General features: G+C 52.5%; 1 protein-coding gene across 1 annotated transcript in view; it reads right to left on the bottom strand.

Moving 5' to 3' along the window:
* The window catches only part of FGF18 (fibroblast growth factor 18), a 34,283-nt gene extending 16,233 nt beyond the window's left edge, over nt 1-18,050 (bottom strand). Inside the window, exons 1-3 of the mRNA XM_068534621.1 lie at nt 17,443-18,050; nt 17,235-17,271; nt 2,737-2,917 (exon numbers count right to left, since the gene is read on the bottom strand). Of these exons, the coding sequence (XP_068390722.1) occupies nt 2,737-2,917; nt 17,235-17,271; nt 17,443-17,474 (250 nt within the window). The 5' untranslated portion in view covers nt 17,475-18,050. The remainder of the gene's footprint in view (nt 1-2,736; nt 2,918-17,234; nt 17,272-17,442) is intronic.
* Nucleotides 18,051-25,744: the final 7,694 nt, after the last annotated feature.

Below are 25,744 nucleotides of genomic sequence, written 5' to 3'. Positions count from 1 at the left end.
GGGGAGAAACTCTTGCAGAACAGCCTGGTGTAGAAGCCTGGCTGACATCTATATGCAGATTGCACCGAAGGCTGCTCACTGCTGCAAAGCCGGCCAAGAGCTCCTGGGCAGGGCACCCAGACAAAGGTGGGCCTGCATCTTGCACCTACCTGCCTGTGGGGTCCAGCGCCTCGGGACGCTGTCAAATCTGAGATTCTGAGTGTTTTACAGACTCAAATCTGAGATTCCGGGCATTTCTGGGGATTCCAGACTCCAGGCATTTATAGGGATTGTTTATACTTGGTGTTTGCTGAAATTCCCAGACTGCATTCTAACTGTGTATGAATGCAAGTCTCAGAAGACACCATTCCTTCAGCTGGATGGAGCCCTGAGAAGGAGGGAGCAGGTTCTCAGACCATCCTGGGCCCCCTGGCCTGACTGAGGCCTACTGGCTGCCCCTCCCCCACAGGCAGGGCAGGCTTCTAACACAGCCCCATCCTCCTGCCCGGCTTGGCCACATAAATCACCCTCCCAATAATATTTGTATTGATTATCTAGATTGGAAGCCTCAATTGGCTCCATTGTCTCACTTCCTCTCCCAGGGCTCACAGATGGGATCCCTTCGCCTCATCTGCGTTTCTAATGCGACATTTAAATAGAGCAGCCTCAGCGGCCAGCAAGGCCCCTGGCTGCCCTGGGTGTTGGGGGATTGGAGGAGTGATAAACATATTCCTTGACAGAGAATCATTAAATCTAGAGTTTGTGGAGCTGGAGGAGAAGCCAAGATGGGCGAGTCCCTGGATACTCCAGGGGTGGTCCCCCAGCACCACCAGGGCTCTTGTTAGACATGCAGAGCTCAAGGCCCCAACCCAGACCCTCTGAATCAACATCAGCATTTTAACAAGAACCCTCAGTGATTCCGACGCATGTTAGTGTTTAAGAAGCCCTGCTCTAGTCCAGCCCTTGTAATGTACAGAGGGAAACTGAGGCTCAGAGAAGGCAAGGTTACACAGCAGGTGAGACCCCCTGAGTCTGCAGTCCAGGCAGAGGAAATGAGAGGACAAGTGGCTTCTGGAGGGAGGGGCCGGCCATTCCCGGCCTCCTCTCCCTCCCAAGCTCTCGACTCCTATCTCAGAGCCTGGACAGATGGTTCAGACCAGAGTCTGACCCCCCTGTACTCTCCCAGCCTGGAGGGGCCAGCCAGAGCTCCGGGGACTCCCCAGGAGGGCACCTCCCTCCCGCCCCAGCCAGCCAGCTGCCCCTTCCCTGGCAGCAACTGGACAGCAGATCCCAGGGAAAACCAGCACCTGGGTCTGCCCAGCACAGCCAGGCGTCCACGGAGGGGGGGCACAGAGAGACGAGGCCCCAGAGAGGCGGCCAGCAGAGGGCCTGGGAGAGGTGGGGAGGAGGGACGGAAAGCTGTGGTCGGAGGGAGGGAAGCAGGGAGAAAGACAGACGTGGTGAGGAGTGGGGAGACAGAGAGACAGAGAGAAACAACCAGAAGGAGGGGAGAAGGACTCAGAGAGAGAGATGCCCAGATAAAAGGAGAAGCAGCCAGACTGAGAAAGGAAGAAGGGGGACGAGGGAGGGAGGGAGGGATGGAGGCAGTAAAGAGTGATGGGGCAGGAGAAGGGAAGGGAGGCAGCTGGCCTGGAGAAGCAGGAGCCCAGCGTGGCCCAGCCCTGCCCAGCCCGGCCTGGCCCAGCCCCCAGTGACGGTGCAGCTGCCACACTTGGGCCCTACCATGAGGTCAGTCCTGCCCCGGGGCTGAGGGAAAATAAATGGTGTCCAAGATAAAAGATCCAAGAAATTATTTGTCTTGTTGTCATGTCTTGACTGCAATGGGCAGGGGCTGGCGGGCAGGCAGAGCATCATCTCAGAGAAGCCCAGGCCAGCAGGCTCGGCCGCATGCACGCACGTACTGTGGCCACCTACAGCCCCAGCTCCCCCCAACCCAAGGCTGGGGCCTGGGACACCTCCCAGAACCTGGGCCTGAGAAGGTAGGAAGCGATGGAGGTGTGGTCAGTATTTGCTCAGAGTCTGGCCCCTAAATCCCCTCCAGGCTCTGGGAGGGAGGAGTCCTGCCTGCTTCACTCACTGCTGAGGGTCTTTGTGGGTTGGAGGCTTAGGGAGGGAAGGGAGTCAGGGTTATTTCACTCCTCCCAGCCCCTTTGCAGAGGCAGCTTGGGGCAGGTGATGCTTCCTAAACACCCCAGAAGAGAGCTGGGCAGTTCCAGGGTCAAGGGCAGGTCATGGGGACCATGGCCCTTGTGCATAGGTGCACAAGCTCAAGCCCACAGAGCACACACACACAGGCCTGTCCCCGTGCACATGCACACACTCTCACACACATATGCACGTATGCGCACACACACTCACACCAGGCCAATTTCCACCACCACCACTAGCATCCAAAACGCGTGCCCCAGAGGCTCCCACCCCTCCGAGCATCTGAACCTGGGGAAGCAATGCCGTGGGGAGCAGGTTGCCACGGATACCCATGACGACTGGCATTTATGGGACATTTACCAGCAAGAGCATGCTTTATTCATGTCTTCAGTTACTACTCCCAATAAGGCTCTCAGGGATGCACTACTGCATCCCCATTTTACAGATGAGGAAACTGAGGCCCAGAAAGGCTCAGCGCCAGGTGCAAGATCACACAGCCAGGACACGGCAGAGCTGGGATTTGAACCTGAGGTCTCAGAGGCCGGGAAGAATGTGTACATGGTCGGGGAGGAGGGGGTTGACACTTACCATACTTGTCCCCGTCCTCGCCGCGGGCGCTGATCCTACGGCCCAGGACCTGAATGTGCTTCCCGCTGGTCCGGCTGTAGAGCTGGTACAGCCGCAGCTGCTTACGGCTCACATCGTCCCGAGCCCGCGTCTGGTTCTCCACGTGGATGCGGAAGTCCACGTTCTCCTCGGCCACCAGCACCTGAGCAGGGAAAGGGGTGACAGTGAGCTACCCTGGAAGTCCAGAGTCCCTGCGTGCAGGAACCACATTCACAACAAAGAGCCAGGGTCTCCTCTACGCCAGCTCTGGGTCAGGCATCAGCACATGCTCATGATTGCCCTGTTATCACCCCCATTTCACAGATGAGGCAACTGAGGCTCAGAAAGATGAGGCAAGTTGCCCAAGGTGGCCCAGCCAGGAAGCAGCAAAGCTAAGAATCAGGTCTAGGTCTATTTGACAGCAAAGTTTGCTATCTTTCCACCACACCCCCAAATTAAAGCAAGAAGTATGGAGCGGAGTTTGCCATGTGACCTTGGGCCCATGGTTTGTTCTGCCTCAGGTTCTTCCCCAGTAAAACAGTGGAGCAGAGCCTCCGGCCTGACTACACCCCAGGGTGGCTGTTAGGATACAGTGAGCAAATGGGAAGAAAAGCACCAAAATCAATATGGAGATGGGAAATGGATGGGGGGCATATAACTCCTGTTTAGGTCCTCAGCGGGGAAGGAAGGAGACCTGGCAAATTTCTTCCTGGGAACGAATGAACCAGAGCCCACTGTCACTTCTCCCCCTGGAGCTGATGCTGGGGGCGGTCTCCTCTCCACACCCCAAGTGTCCTCATGCTCGCCTCCACCACCAAGCATTTGCCCACATCCCTAGCCCCTCGTGGAGAAGCCTTTGCTTAGCATCTCTCATCAAAATTCCCTGTATCCCTGGAGGTTTAGCTCATGTCTGACCACACTCTCCAGGAAGCCGCCTCTGGCTACGCCAGCACGTATCTCTCCCGTCTCCTTTCCCTGAACACGGCCTCTCACCTAGACAACTTGCACCCACCTCCTCACCAGCCTCCTGCTTCTACTCTTTCCCCCTGGTAGTCCATCTTCCACCAAACCCAAACACCTTGTGTAACCCTCCCCTCCAAACTCTCCAGGGCTTCCCATCGCATTTAGATAAATGTCCCCACCAGGGTCTCAGGGCCCTGCAAGATGAGCCCCCAGCTGCTTTCCACCTTCATCTTCTACCACTCCCTCCCCACCAGTTACACTGGCTGTCTTATTAGGGCTCTGAGCATTCCAAACACAAAGTACACACAGGCCTCAGGGCCTTTGCACTTGCTCTTCCCTCTGCTTCAGTGCTCTTTCCCAGATTTTTGCACTCTGGCTCCTCTAATTCATTCGAGCCTCTGCTCACATGTCACGTCCTGAGACAGGACTTCCTTGACTGCTTCTCTGAGGCAGCCCCCACTTCTGTCACTCCTCATCTCTCTACCATGCTTTGATTTTCTTTCTAGCATTGATCAGCCTGACATAACATCTCTTTACCTAGTTTTTGTCTGTCTCCCCCACTTGTTTGCTGCTATATCCCCAGCACACAGCATAGTAGGAACTCAAACATTTGTCAAATGTATGAATGAACAAGTGAACATTGAAAAGATCTGGAGTCTGTCATCCCATTTAGCATTAAATTAGGTTTTCCTATGCCCTGATAATTGTATGCCTGTCCCAGCCCATCTTAACCAGAAAGCTGAACAATTCTTGAAGTCCAGACAGCGTTCTGGGTTTGTTCTAGGCACGCTAGGCTTGCAGGACCCCATTCCCACAAGAGCATGACCCCACTCAGCCCATGATGGGGCTGTTGGAACTGGGGCTGCCCAAGCATCTGTCTCAGCCCTCAGCTGTGAGCTCTCCAGAGTAGGGACCATTTTTCCTCATTGCTACACCCCATGCCCAGGCCAGGGTCTCTGTCCCCCCACTGACCTGCACATGTCCTCCAATCCCAGCCTAGGCTCCACAGGCACTTCACCTGCACCACATTATTGAACTTTCACTATCATCCTCAGGGTGGAAACATTATGCCACATTACAGATGAGGAAACTGAGGCTCCGAAGCTGAACCAACAAGGTCACAGAGCAGGCAATGGCAGAGTTAGCCCCAGGCCATGTGGCCCCAAGGCGCCGCTTTCAGCTCCACCTAAGTGGGCCCCACCTGTCTCACCCGTACAGTGGGGAGCAGGATCCAGGTTCAAAACCCAGTCCTGAGCATATATCCAGAGAAGACCATAATTCGAAGTGATACTTGCACCACAGCGTTCACTGCAGCACTATCTACAATAGCCAGGACATGAAAGCAACCTAAATGTCCATCAACAGAGGAATGAATAAAGAAGATGTGGTTCATATATATACAATGGACTATTACTCAGCCATAAAAAAGAATGAAATAATACCATTTGCAGCAACATGGATGGACCTAGAGAATGTCATACTGAGTGAAATAAGTCAGACAGAGAAAGACAAATATCATATGATATCACTTATACGTGGAATCTAAAAAATGGTACAAAGGAACTTACTTACAAAAGATAAATAGAGTTACAGATGTAGAAAACAAACTTATGGTTACCACGGGGGAAAGGGGCGGGGGGATAAATTGGGAGACCAGGATTGACATATACACACCACTATATATAAAATAGATAACTAATAAGGACCTACTGTATAGCACAGGGAACTCTTCTCAATACTCTGTAATGACCTATATGTGAAAAGAATCTAAAAAAGGGTGGATATATGTATATGTATAACTGATACACTTTGCTGTACAGCAGAAATTAATGCAACATTGTAAATCAACTATACTCTTAAAAACAAAAAACAAAAAAAAAAAAAACCCAGGGTTAGCCACTCCCTAGCTAAGGGTCCCCAGGCAAGTTACTGAGAGTGGTGACAATGGCACCCACCTTGTGGGTTGCTGTGAATATTAAACATATAGTCTTAGAACAGTTGCCTGGTACAGATTTAAGTGCTCAGCAGACATAAATAACTACTGAGAGGATACAAGGGAGCCCTTTAAGAGGCTCTTGGTGAAGCCCTGCAAACAGAAGCCTCCCCAGGACACAAGTGGATCACACTCTCACATCCTTCGAGACGAGGCACTTCTGCTGCTCAGATTACAGTTTGGGAAGATGTTATTGTTTTTGATCATCCCGACAACCCTAGAACATGGGAACGCTTATCACCCCCATTTAACAGATGTAGAAACTAAGGCTCAGAAAAGTTAAGTCGGTTGCTTTGAGCTGCACAGCCCGGTGGCGCAGGGCCTGGCTGCTGGTGCACCAAGAGTGCACACTCTTCACTTCCACTACCCTAAATGGCCAGCCCGTTCACAGCCCAATCTCACACCTGGGACTTGCTTCATTTCACAGCCTAATGCTTAGGGAGGATAGAGCTCCAGTGCCCCCTGAGGCCCACACCTGGGCTGGCACAGGGCATGTGTCCTGAAGAACCCCCGCCCGTGGCCCTCAACCTTCCTGGAATGACTTCCCGAGGTGGCCTGGCCCTGTCCCCTCCCCCAAGGCCAGGCCTCCGGCCTCCCTCCCTGTCCTCCAGATCTCCTCCTGCTCACAGGAGACCTTATTGACCAGAGGTCAAACCAATCTCTTCACCCCAGGTCCCCTAGGGGACCAGCCTAGAGAAGCCAGCCTCCCATTAACGATTTTCTCCCTGGCCCGCTGGACAGAGGCAGCATGGGTGACCCAGGGTCAGCAGGGGCTACCCAGTGGCCCTTCCCCAGGATGCGGGGGAATCATCCATCTTGCCCAGCTTCCACCATTTAAGCCATACTCTGTGGGCACATCAATCCCGAGGGCAGTAACAGGGGTGGCATCGGACATGGAAACAGAGTCCGTCCTTTTGAAAAGGCAGGAAGACCCCTGGGCTTCCTGGGCAAGACCTCTGGGGGACTCCAGGTCTTTGCACAGCCCCTCTGCCCAGATGACACCTGCCCTCAGGTACCTCCTCTGGAAGTACTTCCTGCCCTCCGACCTCAGGCTGGCTTACAGCCTCCGGACACTACTGCAATGGCGTACTGTCTCCAGAGTCCAGTTTGCCTGGTTCATCCCTGAACCTCCAGCTCTGCCCCCAGAAGGCACCTGGCAAATGTTTGCTAAATAACTGTGGCTAGGATGAGGAAAATCTGGCAGCCAAAATCAGCCCCATCACTTACTATGAGCAGAGTGCCCAAGAGAGGGTTTTTAAAGCCATCAATTGCTAAGCTTTCGTCTGTTCCAGGCACTCTGCTAAGAAGCCCTCAAGACATGGTACCTCGTCAAATTCCTTAAGCCCCCGGGGAGGTAGGCACCAGTTAGAGTGCATTTCACAGACTGGACCTCTGAGGCACCTCTCCGGGGCCACCGAGCTCCTGGGCCACAGAGCTCCGGGGCCTGCCTGCAGAGCACATGCAGAGCGGGGCCGCTCAGGAACATCCTCTCACTCCTCCTTTCCTGCTACTTGGCCTCGCTGCCCAAGAGGGGGCCTGTCTTCCAGCACTTCCTAGAACAGTCAGAGCTGCTCTCTACACCCATCCAGGTGCATAATCATCAGGGGCACTGAAAAGCTGCAGTGTGACAAAAATCAAAATGCTGCGGCTCTCGCAAGGCGAGCAGGGCTGGCACTGCTCCAGGGTGTCTCCTGGGGCAGAGCAAGGTGCCTTACAAAAGGCTCTCCTTCCCCCACCCCATACTCACGGATTATCTTTGAGGTTGAGATAGCTTTTCCCGCAGCAGGGTAGCCTACAGTGGGGTCCCCCTGCAGCCTGGCTGAGACCCCTGTTACCCCCCAGGGGGACCCACCCCTTCTCTGAGGGGCTTGCGCTCTGGTGGAAATATTCACTCCCTGACCCAGGAATTGCACAGGGGGGCTGCAAGGGCCCAACGGGTCCAACTGTCCCCCGAGATCCCAGCACGGACGTGGTGCTTAGCGGGACAGAGCCCGCCACCTTCCGCCTGCAGTCTCAGGCTCCAGTGCACGAGGTGAGGGGTTTTCCTGCTCCCAAATCTGCCTGGCTCCCCACTACCCATTGCACAGTGCCCGCATGTGGTCCTTTACCATCCAGCCCCCGCCTAGCTTCCAAGCCTCCTCTCTTAGGCACCTTGGGGGGAAACTACCGTGCGATGAAAAGAGGTTGGGGTGAGCCCCACTCCAACCCCAGGGCCAACTTCCAGACGTCAACCCAGGTTCCCCCTCCCGCCGGGGAATCCAATAGCCACAGTTGCTCCCTCTGACCGAAGGTTTCAACCTCACCCATCCACTCCTGGCTCTGAAGTCATGTCTGAAGTGGCTTCCTATTTCTTCCTGGGCCCGCCTCACACCAACATCTGCCACATCACACATCACCTAATACACACGTTACATCAGCACACCCACACCACACACATTCAACAATAGCACTCGCTGACCTCGGGTGTGACCTGGCTCCACCCCAAAATCACCAACTTACTTGATTTCTTTAACCCTCAGTTTTCTCATCAGCAGAATTAGATTGTTTACAGTTATTTATCTCAGAAAAACATAAGTAAGAAGAGCCACTTTTTTTTTCTTTTTCTTTTTTCTTATTTTCTAAACAGTCACTACTTACGGAGCATGTTCTCCGTACTAAGAAGTACCTTAAGTAACTTATCTTACGTCATCCCCAGAGCAGCCCTATGAGTTGGTATGATTATTATCCCCATTTTACAGATGAGGAGACTGAGGCTCAGAGAGGTTACATTGCTTATCCAAAGGCACAAAATTGGTGCAAAAAAGAATCAAGATTCGAATCCAGCTCAGCCTAGAACCTCTGCTCCCCATCTCTTCACCCTCTCCCGCTCTAGTCTCCCTTCTCTCTGTCACCCACCTCCTTTCCCCCATTCAGGAAAGTTATTGGCTCCGGCCACAAGCCATATGTGGGGCAGGGACTGAGGTGGAGGATTAAACATGACAGGACTGAGGCCTTGAGCTCACCCCCTACCCAAGAGAGGAGGAAGGGGTCAGACTGCCCCTCCCGCCCAGGTACCATCCTCGAGGCTTCAGAGAATCCGCGCCCCTGTCTCCAGGCAGCCTGCCCAGAAAGGGAGGGTCTCCCTGGTCCCAGGAGAGGCAGCCCACAGACTTCCCGCCACATTCCACCACTGCCTGCCTCCCCCTCCAGAAGCAGCACTGGGGCCAGCCATGCCAAGGGCTTTCAGAGCTTCTCCAAATTCTGGATTCAAACCTGAGACCTGCACCCCATTCTAGGAGTGGCCCCTTGTAGAGTCAGCACCCCCTCCACCCTGAAATGCAGCTCCCAAACTCTTCCTCAAGAGCAAGCCTGGACTCAGGCCCAGGAGTTGATGCCAGTCATAGTGCTCCGTGGATTATTACTGTCGTTGAGCACAAAACTAACGCTGGCTCCCACTTAGTGGGCGTTCGCTCAGTGCCAGGGTCCAAGCTAAGCACTTTCCAGGCACTATCTCCTCGCTCCTCGCCGGACCCGGGCAGGTCAGAACGATTACCATCCCCATGATAAAGGGAGACACAGAGAGGCTAAGGGATTTGCCTAAGTTGTACAGAAACTGATGCGGCCAAGAACTGAACCCACCTCTGGCTCCGGAGTCCATCAGTTTCCCCTAGCTGACACCCCTGGACAGAAAGCGGAGGAGGGAGGCTGGGCCCACCCCTGAATCGGAGCTTGGTTCACTCAGACTGATGCCCCCAGTCACCACTTAGCCCCAGGTTCCTCCCCTCTCTTCTGTCACACTCCCCACATCCATCCCAGCCAGGGCAGAGTGATGCTCCAAAGGGCCCTTCCCCCCCCCCCAACCTGTCCATTAAGCTCCTGGGGCTGTCAATGTATTGATTGGCAGGGCTGAGCCATCAGCATGGGAGGGGGGTGCTGCCACCCAAGGCGCTGACCGGGAGCTCCTCCTCCCCATACATCAGCCTGCTCTGTACAGATTGTCAATATGGGTGCCGCGGCCCGTCAACCCTGCAGCCAGCCTGAGGGAGGGGGCAGGACTCCTAAAGACCCATGCTCCCTTCTTTCCTCCTTTTCTCCTTCCTTCCAATCCCTCTCCCTTGAAGCCCCTGGGTGGGGAGAGGGGTCATGCATGTCAAAAAGGTAATAAACAAGCCCTTTATTCTGGCATTCAATGCCCACCATGGCCTTTTATATCACCCCCATTCCTGAACTTGATGCGCCAGCCATCCCAAACTGCTTGGAGTCCCCTGAGCACATCAAGCTGTTCCCTGCTCCATGTAGAAATGGTCCATGTGCCTGCAAAGGCTTTTTCACACACACACACACACACACACACACACACGCAGAGAGAGACGCTCAGAGTCTTCACCCAGCTTGTTCCTATTTCAAGATTCAAATGGCGCACCTTCCCAGGCAAGATCCTCCTGCCCTGAGTCTGGTTTCAGGGCCCTTCATCAGAATACCCTCTGCACCCTTGGGCCCCTGCCCCCTGCACAGATCCCTCAGATTTCTCTCAAATCCCTGAGGGCTGGGACAGGTCCTGAGCACCCCGTGCCCCACACCTGGTACAGGGTTGGGGGGCTCCATACAGATGCCCGGCCCTCAGAGAAGCTGTTCTCCCCACCCCTCCACTTGCTGACATTCATGCTGCATGCCAGGTCCGTGCCAGGTGCCACAGGGCCCATGGGATGGGCCAGGCCTCCTTTGACTTCCAGGAACCAGGAGCTGGCAGACAAGCAGGCCTCTAGGCACACCAGAGTCAAATGTATCACTGCAGCTCACAGTTACTCAGCACTTATAATGAGCCATGTGCTGGGCCAAGTGCTTCCCCCCAAGTGACCACAGTTCACCCCCTATAGCAACCCCAAGAGGGAGGGTCCATCCCGATGCCTATATTAAAGGTGAACCACAGAGAAGCCGAGAATTCACTCAGTCATGCAGCTACCAAGTGGCCGAGGTGGGGTATGACCCAGGTGGGTTGCGTCCAGAGCCTGAGCCCCTATACATCCCTGTGAGCCCCAGCAGAGAACGCACTGGGTCACAGAGCAATGACAAAGTGCTAAGAGGTTCCAAGGCAGAGGGGGGATGGGGAGAGTGGTAAACAAAGCTGCCAAAGCACCTGCCATCTCTTCACAGGGATCATGGAGGAAAAGAGCTGAAGCCTTAGATGTCTTCTTCATCCCGCTCAAAACCCAGTCCAGGGCCAGCCGTGTTTGCTGATTGCTAATGAGGAGCAGCACCATAATTGAATGCCTACTGCATACCAGGTCCAAGACATGGCTTCAATTAATCCTCCCAACAGGCCCTAGGAATGGTATTATTATTCCTATTTCTCAACTGACGAGGAGGTAGAGACTCAGAGAGGTTAAGGATCTTTCCCAAGGGCACACAGCCTGTGAGTGGTGCAATAAGGATAAAATTCAGACCTAAATCCAAGATCTATGCTCAGACTAGAGGGGGCCTGATGTCACCGATGCAAGAAGCACAGCCTTCCTAGCTTTCTTCAGCACACTGCAGCATGTTAACACACACACAGAGCATATAATTGATCAAGCAATTACTATTACTCAATTATTTACTGAGTGTCAACCACAGTGCTAGCTACTCTGTGTGCATTATCCTATTTAGTCCTCACCATAACCCTTAAGAAGTAGGTACCTTTCATTACCCCATTATACGGATGGGGAAAACCAAGGTGCAGAGGGTGGAAGGTTAAGAAATTTGCTGAACAGTTGCTCAGCAGCACAGATAGGATTCAAACCAAGGTCTCTCCTATGCCAAAGCCCACACATTCAAGCACCACAGAAGCCGCCTAGCTCACTTCACTGATACCCAGGTGGAGAAACTGAGGCACACAATGAGCCAGTGACAGAGCCAGGACTCCAACCCAGGCATCCTGAGAGTCTTTCTGCTCTGTGACCTATGGGGGGCTCGTCTTTGGCCCCATCCTTGGCATAGCAGCATTTTAAATGGGCCTGAGGCCTTATGCCGTTTAGATGTCGGAGCAAACAAAACCCAGTCATCTCCCAGGCCCTACCGGCAAGACTGACTAAAGCCTGAGGGGCCCGCTTACACACTGATGTTTCAGAACAAATCCCTACTGTCAGACCCAAGGTGCCAACAGCAGGCCTCAGCCCTTCCGGAGGCCCACTGGCTCTCCTCCAGCCTGGGCCACACTGACAGGGCCCTTGGCATTGCCCTTCCCTAAGTGCTCAGCCATGGGTCCTTGTGAGTAGGGAGGAAACCCAACCCAACACAAAATACGGGGCACACAGATGTTCATCAGACAACCCCGGCCCTCAGAAAGGAAACAACATCTTCCCTCTCCCCAGTCACCAGGAGGTGGCAGTGCCATGGGCGAGGGGAGCTTAATCCACTGACAGAGGGGTGGAACCAAGGGAGTCCTCCCAGAACAAGAGACACGGGGACTAAGTCTTGAAAGGCAGACAAGATTTCAGAGCCCTGGGTTCTGCACTCTCCGTGCTCCACACCCTTAGGAAGTCGGAGCTGTTTTCTTGGTTGTTTTCTTCCCATTTTATGCGTGCAGAAGCTGAGACCCAGGGAGGTTAAGTAACTTGTTCAGGGTCACACAGCAAAGACAAGACAGAGCGACTCTTTGAACCAGCCTGGCAGATTCCAGAGCCTTTAAAGTGCTGTTTAATAAGCCTGGGTCCTAGAGTGGGCAAGCTAGAGTTGAATCCCACTCTGCCTCTCTTTCCTGCTGCGCAACCAAAGGCAGATTATTTCATGCCTCTGAGCCTCACTTTCTTCATCTGTAGAATTCCCTAATTCCAGGCTGGTTGTGAGGCACAGCCTAGATGCTGTGAGAAAGCGTCAGCCACGGAACGAGCCCGCAATACCCGGCAGCAGCTACCAGTATAGTTGTTACCCTGATGGGCCTACACCCTGATTTCCCACACCAACCACTTCCCTGCTACAGGACGAGGTCAGAACCAAAAGATCCTGCTGAGGACAGAAAGTCTTCTCCCTTTCCCCATCCATCTCCCTTTGGGGGTCCAATGTGCCCTCTCAGCCACCCAGGGCTGGGAGGAGGCAACGCTGTGGCCCTGACACGCTGCCCAGAGCCTGCTGGACATTGGCTGCACCAACCACAAGAAATGTTCAAAATCCACCTCCTTGCCTCAGAGCAGGTGACACACCTGGGCTGCAGGAAGGCTGGCAGGGTGCCCCCATCTCCCTCCATGCTGGGAAAGAAGCTGGAAGGAGAGTGCTGAATCCTCCAGGCCCCGCTACACCCCCAAAAACATCCACCTCTGGCTCTGAAACCCTTTTACACCAGAACATTCCAGGAAGATCAGGGCCTGCAGACACCAAGTCAGATGCCCTCAACCACAGAGACGCCCACCTGGACTCTGTGATCATCCCCTAATAAGGGATCCTATCAGGGGGATCCAACCGGATCTCTCACTAAGGGCCCCTAGCATGCCTCTTGAGACTCCATTTCCCCATCAGTATTCTTTCTGAACAACTGCAGTGTTTCTGAAAAAGTCTGCCTGGTGTGCTGGAAAGGATACAAGGTCTTGATTTCAGAGTCTTGGGTCTTAGCCATGGCCTTGAAAAATCCCTTCCCCGCTCTGTACCTCAGTTTCTCCATCTGTGAGGTAGGAATATGATAATGTTCCTCCTACTCCAGTCTCCCTTGTAGAATGGTAGAAAGGATGAAAGGAACTTCCTGATGCAAGAGCCACTTGGAAATTCATACAAGTAGCACTTTCTCACCAAACCAGGTCACTTCTCCCCAGCCTTGGCTTCCCCCCTCCCGCCCCGCCCCCTCCCCTGTCCCTACCCCCATCAGGCTGCAGGATGCTCCCTACCTCTCAATGCTTCACAGCCTGGGACTGGAGGGGCGGGGCTGAAGGAACTCCTGTTTATCTGGCACTCTCCCTCTCTAGACTGGGAGCTCCTTGAGGCCAGGAACGGACTAGTCTTGTTCCAGGGGCAGCAAGAAGCAGGCTCCCAGCAAGTATTTGATGAACAAATACCTGACTGGATGGACGAATGGATGGATGAGGTGGCTTCTTCAAGAAATTAAAAGTACAATCCAATAGGACAGCATCCCATCCTCTTCAAGTCCCAAAGGACTCTGTCTCTGGCTTCCCCATCCTAGCAAGCTTGAAGAGAGGTTCTACACCTCACTGAAGAGGCCAGGCATGGGGGTGGTCAGCCTTAGAGAAGGCATGGAAGGAAACTTCCAAACTTGAGCAAGTGCGGTGAGAGAGGAAGCAGCGCTGTGGGAGGGAGGGACCGAGGGGCCAGTGGAAGGCCCCCCTGCCCTGGCCCGCCTCACGCCTGGCCTGTCTGGGGAAGGCCAGGACCTAGCCGAGCCTGGCGGCAGGAACAATGTCAGGCAGGTGCCGGCCGAGCTGCGTGAAAGGCCCAGCCCGGTGTCATTGTCAGCGCTCAGCCAAGTGCAGAAAAGCAATTTACTGGTCACGCCGCTTGCTCCCCTTGGAAATTTTTAAAATTCTTCCGATTTGAGCTATCCACGGTGTCCCAAGTCGTGTGGAGAAGGGATTTTATTAAATTCCCAGCTTCCCGCTCCCAGGGTTGCCGGCAGGGGAGGGCGGGGCTCACCACATTGTCGGGGGGGGGGGGGGGGGGGGGCGGTGAGGGCAGTGTCTGGCATTGACTGTGTTCACAGAAATGTGGCTGGGGGCAAGGGGCCCATTTGGGGTTTGATGGCTGATGATGGATGGAAAGAGGGGAGGAGCCCAGAAACTCTGTTGCTAGGACTGGACCAGTTCCCCAAAACACGGAGGCGGGGGAAGGAAGGGCATAGGTGTACAGAGTTCCCAGCAGAGCAATGTGCTCCTGGGGGATGAGAATTCGCAAAACCTCTTCCACGCCTATCGTATACCATTCATCCTCGGGGCCACCCATGTCACAAATGATGAAGCTAAGTCTCGCAGAGGTCTACATATAGGGAAAGATGGAGCTGGGGTTCAGGCGCAGTCCACAGGATGGCAAAGCCCTGAGCCCTTCCTACGGGGCAGGGAGCCTCCCCTGGGCCCTGCTCACCAAGGGCACTCTCATTACCACCCTCCAAATGCACCCTGTCCAGGAAGTAGCTGCTCTCCCGGTGTTGGCCCATCACCTCAGTGGGGAGCAGACTCCAGACTCCCGCAACTAGCACAAGGGTCCCACCCCTCATCTTTACCTCTAACGAACGCTCCACCTTGTCCCTCGAGCATAAAGGAGGATGTGAGCCTGCCAACATTGTCTATAACTCCCCAGGGTAGCGTTGCTTTATCTTTCAGCAATCATGGGTGCTTTCAAAAATCTGTGGGGAGCTGAGAACCATCTCACATACACTGCATATATGGGCACCGTTTTGCACACAGTGTTTCAGGGACCACCCCTCCCCCATAATCCCATCCTTAGATATCCTAAGGGTGCATGGATCATGGGTTAAAAACATCAGTCAGTCCTAAGGCAGTTTGCAACGGGAAAGGCTGCAAAGGAAAGGGGAGGTGGGGGAGGGGGCGGGGAGAGGAGGCTCCCTCACCTGCTTGAAGGCATAACCCCAATGGACCGAACCCAGACGGCCCATCCAGCTTTCGCCTCCCCGCCCCTCCCCCCCACAGGCTGGCTCTAGCTCTGGCCAGGACGTGGAGGTGGGATGCAGAGTCCAGGTTCCCTCCTTCACATTCCGCCCCCCCACCCCCTCCCCCCCCCCCGAGAATACAAAGACCACACAGCAGCCCCTCCCGGGCCCCACTTCAAGGACCAAGAGGCAGCAGGCAACAAGAGGCCTGGGCAACAAAGTCTGAAACCAGTTCTCTACTTTATGCCCATTTCATCGTCCCCGGACCCAGGCTCAGCACTCAGGAAAAGAGTTCTCACCCAGGTCAGACAAGCAGTCCCCCGGGGTGACCCTGGGGCCTGCCCTCTGCTTGGGGACTCAGCTGCAAACCAAGCAGGCCATGCCTGGCACTGGCCTCTCTCTCTGACACCAGCCATTCCCCACCCTGCCCTCTGCAACCACACAGGGTCACATCTGCTTTGGCAAACGGCCAGTCTTAAGTTACTGACTCCAGTTGTATTGATTCAAGGAGTCACCGGGGACCCCAGCCTGGCCAACAGAAAGAAAGAACCCATCAGTCTGTCCATCCATCCTTCCAGCCCCCAGTCCCAACTAGTTGCCCTCACCTCAATGTCCATCCCGATGGTAACAGCTCTCTCTTAGGAGTGGGAGGGGAGATAAGCAGACTCACCACCACCACCGCCGCCGCCCTCCGCAAGAGACCCGTGAGTCTCAACAGCACTCAACACACACACCTGGGAGAACCACCACTTTGCCTGCTCAGTGCTCTCTCTGGGCACCTCGGGAATCCAGAAAGCTAAGGCCCAAGCATCCTCTCGAACCCTATGAGGACACCTGCCTTCAACCCAGAGGGGGAAGGGGCAGATAATCTCTTTTGGCCCCAGCCCAGCTCCTCCTAGGGCGCCTCCGTCAGAGCACTAGGTGGTGGAGGGCTAGGGCAGCTGGCACTTCCTATTCCCTTTCCCTTTGCGCCCCCCCTCCAAGCTGAGGCAGCCTGGTCTGGTTCTAATCGGGGCTGAAGTCAGCTCCCTCAGTCCCTCTTCTCTTTCCCTCCCCCCGCCCCCCAACCCTTTTCCTTCATTTCCACGGCTTTGGAAGCCCCAGTGTTCCAACTGTCTGCGTGCCAAGACCTTCCCGAGTCTGAAAGCTGCTGAAGTAACAGATCAGATTTTAGCAAGTGCTTTCCAGGCTGAGAGCCAAGCCCTCTTCTGATTCAGGAGAGCGAGCGAGCGGGGAGCGAGGCGGGGAACCAGCTGAGGGCTGCACTACCTTGGGCAAGGGTGTGCGTTGCGGAGCGCGGCCCGTTCCGGAGCCGCCTCGCAGGCAGTGGTCCCTCGGCCCAGGCGCCCCACTCTGCTCGCTCTCACCCCAGTCTCCCCTCCTAGCACAACATCTCTCTCTCTCTCTCTCTCTCCCTCTCTCTCTGTCTTTCTCTCAATGCTGCAAACGCCTTTGAAACCACAGAGTAATTTACAACTGAAGCTTTCTCCCTGGACTCCAAATCCACTCGGTTGAAAGGAGGCTTTTTGTTTGGAAGAGCGAGCGGAGATGTTAAGGGACGGTTGGCAGAGAAAATCCCTACGTCCTGACTCCTCACCGGCTACGGGCCGGGCGGGGAGGCGGGGGGGGGGGGCGGGGGGCTGGGGGGATTTTGGAGCCGGGCACATTGTAGCGGCTGAGGCCGCCGGCTCCGAGCATCTTCTCCCTGCCGAAGCCGACAGGGACCGTGGCAGCCCGCACCAGCCTGAGTCCCGCAACAGAGCCCCTTGCCCTTGGCCGGTCCCCGGCCCGCGCTGGGCGCATTCGGAGCCACCCTTCCGCGCCCTGGGAACAGGTGCACTGGGCTCAGCGCCCAGGAGGGGTGGGGCACAGGGAGGGGGCGCGGCCCGGGGGAGGGGGGGTAGACACGTACCGGGAGACAGGGGCGGGTGGGGGGGAGGTCAGAGTCAGGAGCCCACGTACCTGTACCTGGAAGCACAGCAGCAGGAAGTGTAAACACCTGCGGGAGAGAGAGATGGAGAGGCAGTCAGTGGGACTGGAGGGAGGGGAACCCGCGTATAGACAGATACGCAGTCGGAAAGTCAGAAGAACGGCCGGGCGGGCAGACAGAGCCACAGGCACACGGACAGACATCCAGGCAGGGTGGGCAGCCCCGCACGCGGGCGCTTACAGGCAAGTGCAGGCGGAGGGCGCTGAATACATCGCTGGGCGGGGGGGGAGGCGGCGGCTCCTAGCCCAGCCTGCACATGTCCCCTTCGCGCGGCCGGGACCGGGCGCCTCCGCCGCCGCCGCCGCCGCCGCCGCCGCTGCTGCTGCTCCCTCCTCGCCGGCTGCTGCTGCTGCAGACTCTGCTGCTCCGGGGCGCTCCGCGGCGCGCCCTGCGGCATCAGCGCCCCGCGCGGCTCCTCCCGAGCGCTGCGCCCTCCGGGCTGGAGCGGGGTCTGCGGGGCGGCCGCCGCTGTGCAGGAGGCACCGGCCGGTGCGAGAAAGCTTGCTCACTGCCGGCCGGCCGGCCGGCCGGGCGTCTGCGGGAGGCTGGCTGCCCGGCTTACTCCAGGGGCAGCATGCGCGGCGGGGCTGGAAGCTGGGGCGCGCTCTCCAGGCGAGACGCGGGGCTGCGCGGGGTAAGGGGTCAGCGCTCCGGGGCCGGGGCGCGCGGCTGCAGCACGAACGCGTCACGGCCGCTCCGTCTGAGCGCCCGCCGGCTCATGTCTCCTCCTCCGCGTCTCTCCGGCCGTGCGCATCGCCACCTCCCACCACTGGCGGCGGCCGGGGCGTTTTCTACGCGCGGGCGGCGAGGGGGCGGGGGGCCGGGGGCGGGCCCGGGCCCGAGCCGGCACAATGAGGATGCGGGGCCCGGGGGCTCCCCCCTCGGGGCGCGGCCGGACGGGCGCTCAGCTAGCCTGGGTGCGCCGCGCCCACATCAAAGGCGGCCCTGCCTGCTTGCCTGCCTGCCGCAGCCTCTCCACTGCCTCCTCCTCCTTCTCCTGGCGGCTCCGGGTTGGAGGGAGGCGCTCAGACTCTCGGCGACGGGACCGGCAGCTCCGAAGGAGCAGAGCCAGCAGCTAGGCTGGAGCTGGTGAGCGCTCGAAGCCGTCGGAATTCTGCGCCTGGGCGCAATGACCCCGCGCCACGGCGCAAACGCTGCCGGAACTGGACAGGCTGCGGTCCCCAAGAACGCAGTTAGGTGCGGAACATCCTTACTCTCCCACATTCGCTACTCGCACTCACACCCACCAGCGCTTGAGTGGGGAGCAGGGAAGGGGCGGGTCAGGCCCAGCCCTCGGGGCGGCTCCACTTAAGGGGGTCGCTTTTACCCGCTCTGTGAGTCCACGCAGGATCGTGGCATGTCCCAGGAGCCCTCTCGGACGGCTGGCCACCCTATGTGAGCCCCCTTTCAATCTCCGTCCCTGCCGTTGAGGGGAGGGGATCTCGAGGGCGTCTCTTAAGCACCCCCCTACCCCCACCGCCCCCCTTCCAGGGCTCCCGGGTCGGTTCCCGAGATCCCAGCCGGGCTCTCCGGTAGGTGAGCCAGCTTTGGAAACGCACGGCTGCCACCTAGCGTCCCCAAGGCTTCACTGCAGCCCAGCCCGGTCAGGCTATACAGGCCCGGGAGGAGCCAGCAGGACTATGGTCAGCGACCACTCTAGGCCCTTTGCCGGCCTCCAGGCTGAGATTTGCCACTCTTTGCACACTAAGCAGTTTGACTCTTTTAACCAGGTCCCTTCTAAGGGCATCTCTTCTAATCCCCTCCGCCCCTTCAGAGGAATCACTCCTGTCCTTGCCACCAACCTCAAAATGTAGGTGTTCTTGTCACACATTAACTGTCTCACACTGTCTAGAGCTCCAGACAGCTGGGCTCTGCTTTGGCCTGATGCTAAGGGTTTGTCATAGAGGGAAAGAAACTGAACAAGCTCAAAAAGCAAAACTCAGGAATCCGGACTATTTGGTTAAAAGCTTCCTGTGTCACTGGCTATGGCTGATATTCCCCATTTCACGTATAGTGAAACTGAGGTAGACACTGTCAGACAGTGCTACTTCCTAGAGTCATGGAATATGAACTATCAGCAATTGTTCCGATTATCAGGCTTCCCTGTAAGCTATTTCATTTAAGTTCCCTTTCAAAGCTGAGGCTATCTTAAACAGCCTCTGTTTCAGCACTGGACACAAGTGCAGAAAACCTTTTCAAAGCTAGGTGCTGAGCGATGGAGAAAGTTCTTGTGTGAAGCGCTGGGCTGAATTTACTTAGACATTCTCATTGCCAGAACCGGCAAATCCCAAGACAGCATGCAATGCCCAACCACAAAACAGATATGCTTCCCTTGGGTCCTGTGACGTCACCATGCTTGATCTTACTTTATAAAGACCTCCGACAGCCCAGTCAAGAGGTGGGTTTGGCCTACTACCTGCTAAAGTGGGGTGTTTGAAGTATCTCCTGGCTAATAATCAGACTTCCAATTTCCTGTACTGTTTCCTATTACTTTTGAATGAAATGGGTCCATAATTATTTATATTCTAAAATGCTTGCAATTTTTTTCAAGGCTCAGATAATGTTTGTTGATTTCACAAATAAAGCTATCACCCAAGTAAGATTCACCCGGAAGTCCTGTCAAGTGAAGTTCTTAGTAAGAGCATAAACTCAAGTTAGAGGTCCTGGATTTGAATATTGCCTCCAACATTTACTTATAAATTCCAGCAAGCTTCCAACAGTACCAGGTGTTAAGTTGCTGCGAGTTACCAAATGAGATCATTCAGTCTGGCTCACAATGAAGGCTCCAAAGATTTTAGCTATTATTAACAGTCCTAATTATGGTTTTCAGGTTATCACATTATCTTTTTCTTCACCATTTCATGAAGTAGGGAAGCAGGATCATTCTTAATTTACTGAAAAGAATCTTTTGACTCTAAATCCTGTCATTTTAACATTCTTCCTTTCCATCGTTCACACCTGCAAACTTATTACCATACAGATGAATCTGAAATGAGCTTTTTCTATTCAAATTTGACATGTTCATATAGCACTTAATATGGGTCACTAATTTGGTAGTCACTTCTCACCAATTCATTCAATCACTATTTATTGTGTCAGGCCCTGGGTGAAGACACACAAACCCCCTGCTTTGAAAGAGCATTTTACTTCTACTAAGGAAGATGGGCAATAAGCAAATAAGCCAAGAGATAAATTCAAGCTTATCGGCACTTTGAAGGAAAACAGTGGGATAGAGAACACCAATTAGCAATACTTAGGCTAAGACCCAAAAGTGGGAGAGCCAGCCACACAAGGGAATATTCCAGGCAAAAGATGTCAATTGCCTGCAAGTGGGAAAATGCTAGGTGACAGGCAGGGTTAGCCAAGAGTGGCGAGAGGGTGAAAACAGGCAATAGGTACCTGTCAGAAACCTTCAAAGGCCTTTTAAGGCACTATTTATGTACAATTTTTAAATGCTTGGAGTTTGACAAATGTTTTTACTTCTGTAAACACCTTTCTCAGGCAACCTCCCACCACACCCATCACTAGTCTCAAGTTACCATTAGTCTGCTGGCACTAGATTCTAGTTTCACAGAAATGGAACCATATAATATGTGCTCTTGTGTCTGGCTTCTTTTGCTCAGCATGTTTGAAATTCAGCCTCATCCCTTGTTGCTTTTATCATTGTTCCTTTTTATCGCCAAGCAGTACTCAGTGTGGATATACCCATTTGTTTGGCAATTTATCAAAGGCTTTGAAACTAAGGGTCAAAATCCAGTTTGTTTGTTTGTTTTTTTAATTTATTTATTTATGGCTGTGTTGGGTCTTCGTTTCTGTGCGAGGGCTTTCTCCAGTTGTGGCAAGTGGGGGCCACTCTTCATCGCGGTGCGCGGGCCTCTCACTATGGCGGCCTCTCCTGTTGTGGAGCACAGGCTCCAGACGCGCAGGCTCAGTAATTGTGGCTCACGGGCCCAGTTGCTCCGCGGCATGTGGGATCCTCCCAGACCAGGGCCCGAACCCGTGTGCCCTGCATTGGCAGGCAGATTCTCAACCACTGCGCCACCAGGGAAGCCCCTCCAGTTTGTTTTTAAAGCTTACTGCAGCTGGTAAGAATACATTGGAACGGTGTGACAGTGGCAGTAAGGAGGCCAGCAAAAAAGCTGTTACCAGTCCAGGCAAAAGTATGGTAGTTGGGGCCAGGTGGCTATGTGCTAGTTTGGTGTTGGGAGTCAGACACAACTACATTCAATTCCTAGCTCTCGGCTGGCAAATTCACAATTTCCTGAGCAAATTCTCATCTGTAAAATTCCTGGTTGTCTGAAGGGTAGCTGAGAATGTATGTTGACTGCTTCCCCAATGAAATGCAAGCCCTGGAGGGCAGTTACCGGTTTTGCTTGCTGATTAATCCTAAGCCTTAAATACATACTTTGGGACACAGTACTTAAATGTTTATAGATTCTTCCTACCTCATTTTCAAGTGAAAGTACACTAAAAGCACTGCAATCTGACACTCGTTTTCCACCTCTCTCCAATCTTAAGAATCACAAAATTCAGGGAGTCTATAGAATACAAATATTTTAAAGATGAGAGAACCTCCAGCCTAAGTACATAGGACAAAAGTAGACACAAAGTAGCACAAAATCAGCTCTTGGAACTTTCAGATTAAAAAGGGATGTCTACTGCCAAGTTCAGGAGTCAAGGAGCAACTGGCTCTTCGTTAAGATCTGGCTGGAAGGTGGCCTTATACTTTCTGAAATAACTTTAACCCTGCATCTCCACAGTGCAGACTACTAACTAACCCTTAATAGGGTATTTTCTGTGACCCTCAACCTTTTCTCTTGGATAATTTCAAAGAAAAACACCCCCCCAGGCAATCTAAACATAACCTCCCCACCCCACCCCCATTATCCAGTTAATAGCTTCAGCAGGCAAGCTTTACACACCACTATAAACCTCATTTTATCATCATGTGCATGATCCGGTAATTTGGACAGCCTGATCTGCTCTCCCCAAATGGCCTTACTTTATCAACCTATTTTGTCCTCTGGTTCAGGTTGAAGGTAACTCTGTTCTCACCCACAACCTAACCATATGTGATAAAGATACTAAGATACCAAATGAAAAGAAGCTTCCTGCAGACAGCCGACAAGTGTGTCTCTGCCCTCCTAGTGCTCAAAACGTTCCTCTTGCTTTTCCAAAGGGTCTGATCTGATCATCCAGGTTAAGTCTGCTGAACAATACTGGGTTCAGTATTAATGAGTATCACTCCCACCAGGGCTGTGGTCTCTAAACGCCATTCCTTTTATTTTTAAATAAGGAACCAGAGCTCCTTGGAAAAACGGATCATTCCAGGTCTAGAAAGAAAATCTGTTTATCTTGTTCAAGATAAGCCTGGAACATTCTGTCACACTAGAAAACAAAAACCTTCACATCAAAGACTACTTACTGGAGTCAGGGATGGTAGGAAGAAGCTTGAAAAGGATTCCGTTGGCCAAAAAGATCCAACACAGTGGATTGAAATACAAATATATAAAAATCTGAATTCAGTGGCCATCATTAAAAAGTCTACAAATAACAAATGCTGGAAAGGGTGGAGAAAAGGGAACCCTCCTACACTGTTGATGGGAATGTAAATTGGTGCAGCCACTATGGAAAAGTGTGGAGGTTCCGCACAAAACTAAAAAGTTACCTGACAAAACTATAATTCAAAAAGATACATGCACCCCGATGTTCACAGCAGCACTATTCACAATAGCCAAGAAATGGAAGCAACCTAAACGTTCATGAATGGATAAAGATGTGGTACATATATACAATGGAATACTACTCAGCCATAAAAAGAATGAAATAATGCCATTTGTAGCAACATGGATGGACCTAGAGATTATCATACTAAGTCAGAGAAAGACAAATACCATACGATATCACCTACATGTGGAATCTAAAATATGACACAAATGAACTTATTTACAAAACAGAAACAGGCTCACATAGAGAACAGACTTGTGGCTGCCGAGGGGGAGGGGGGAGGGGGGAGGGAAGGACAGAGAGTTTGGGATTAGCAGAGGTCAACTATTATATATAGGATGGATAAACAACAAGGTCCTACTGTATAGCACAGCAAACTATATTCAATATCCTGTGATAAACCAAATGGAAAAGAATAAAAAAGAATGTCTATATGTGTATAACTGAGTCACTCTTATGTACAGCAGAGATTAACACACTGTAAATCAACTATACTTCAATTAAAAAAAAAATTTTTTTAAATACTGTGAGTTACCCAAAAAAAAGAAAATCTGAATTCAGGACACTCACTTTTTACTTTCAGGAAGTCAGTGTCTTTAGAAGAGGAATTTCCTAAGTCACAAGCCTAGGAGTAGTTCAACTTTCAGATTACTACCATGTTTAGTTAGCTGATGTCTAATAACTAGCACTATTAGTGACTTCTGAGGCACAGGGAAATCTTTAATTCCTGCCCTTCCAAAACAGAAGCCCTATCTGGATTTGATTAGCTCTATTTAATGAGCTGGGAGGGAACAGGACAACCAGTAAGGCCAATTGCTTTCCCTCAGAATGGTGAGAAGTCCTTTTGGGTTTCCTGCCACATAAAAGTGCCCATCAGGTAAACCAAAGTTAAGGTTTAACTTCCACACAAAGCAACTCAAATATTAAAAATTTCAGGGGCTTCCCTGGTGGCGCAGTGGTTGAGAGTCTGCCTGCTAATGCAGGGAACACGGGTTCGAGCCCTGGTCTGGGAAGATCCCACATGCCCCGGAGCAACTAGGCCCGTGAGCCACAACTACTGAGCCTGAGCGTCTGGAGCCACAACTACTGAGCCTGCGCGTCTGGAGCCTGTGCTCTGCAACAAGAGAGGCTGCGATAGTGAGAGGCCCGTGCACCGCGATGAAGAGTGGCCCCCGCTTGCCACAACTAGAGAAAGCCCTCGCACAGAAACGAAGACCCAACACAGCCAAAAATAATTAATTAATTTTAAAAAAGAAAAGAAAAAAGTAACAAATGTTCAAAAAAAAAAATTTCAGACTTACTATTTAAGACAGTATTATGCAGCAAGTATATTTCTACTTCTGAACATGTTAAGGGACTAATACTAATAATTACCACACTCCTACATCACATAGTATAATAAAAAACACTATCTAGGGAAGGAATGACTCAACTTCAATGTAGTTGCATTATGTGAACACCAATAACTTTTCAAATTAATGTACAGGATGGTTAAGTGATTTGGGATTGTTCTATCAATTTAAAGTAGATGATCTTTTACATCTGAAGTACATAAAAACAAAGAACACTGAACATTTACCATCTCCTACTGTGCCTCCATCAAAATAAAGACATAAAGAGATAAGCTACAAAGACAGACATGGCCTGGAGAAGAGAGACTGAATAATCAATGAAGAAAACCACAGTGTAAATGACTAGAAGAACCCAACACCTGGAAACTTGAGATTAGACAAGACAGTACTGCACCAGTATTTTCCCCCACCCTCCAAAACTAGTTTACTCTGGAAAACCACCCCAGAAACAGAAAGGCTTAAAATCTGCAGACCCCCATCAAAATATCTGCAACTAGAGCCCAGTCAACAAGTACCACCCTCCTAATCAATATAAAAGATAAAATAAACAGGCTGGTGCGGGAGGGAAACAAGTAAACAATTCAATGGAATGAGAAAGTTTCTTCAGACTCTACATACTACGTCCCAAGAACCAAGCAAGAGCATTTGGAAGTTAAAAAAAATAAAACCAACACAAATTTGAAGACAGAAAATAAAGTCTCTCTCCTAAAGTTTAAACAAAAAGGAATGAAGAAAAACATCCAAGAGAATCAAACAGAAGGCCTAAGAATGGATGGGAGTTAAGTAGGAGGGTGAAACCTCCCAAGTAAAAGGCCCAGACCAGAGAAGAGTCTCTGGAGAATAGACCCACAGTCCACCCAGGGCCCAGGAACAAGACTACAAGACACATAAAATTCCAATAAAGCAATCTTAATTAGCTCTCAGAAAAACTGGTCATATACAAAGAATACACAAAAATGGAATAGACTAGGCCAAAAAAGGCAGCTCACACCTAAAATTCTGAGAAAAAGATTCAGCTTACAAGGCAGCATATAATTTGATGTCAAAAATCAAGATGTTTTCAGGTATGCAAAAAATCAGAATACTTCCCCCATCTATTGGGAAACTACTGGAGGATATACCACAGCAAAACAAGCAGAACAGGAATCTAGCCCTGACCATCATGCAATTGAATCTTGGTCTAACAGATGAAGGGGTCCCAAGGATTAGTCCCTGAATGTCCTCACATAACCACCACATGCAATAAATTAACTACCCCCATGGATCTCAAATATGTACTATTTTGGATAAATTAAGAAAATAGTCACAGAAATAATTTTGTGTTCTGGTTCAGATAAAGAACCCAGGTTGAGAAAGGCTGCTGCAGGCTATTTAACATGCCAGATTTTCTTTGGGAGTGAAAA

This window comes from Eschrichtius robustus, chromosome 2 (genome assembly GCF_028021215.1).
Source record: "Eschrichtius robustus isolate mEscRob2 chromosome 2, mEscRob2.pri, whole genome shotgun sequence".
Taxonomy (NCBI): domain Eukaryota; kingdom Metazoa; phylum Chordata; class Mammalia; order Artiodactyla; family Eschrichtiidae; genus Eschrichtius; species Eschrichtius robustus.
Note: the sequence above shows the minus strand (reverse complement) of the source record. Positions and strands in the feature narration are given on the sequence as shown.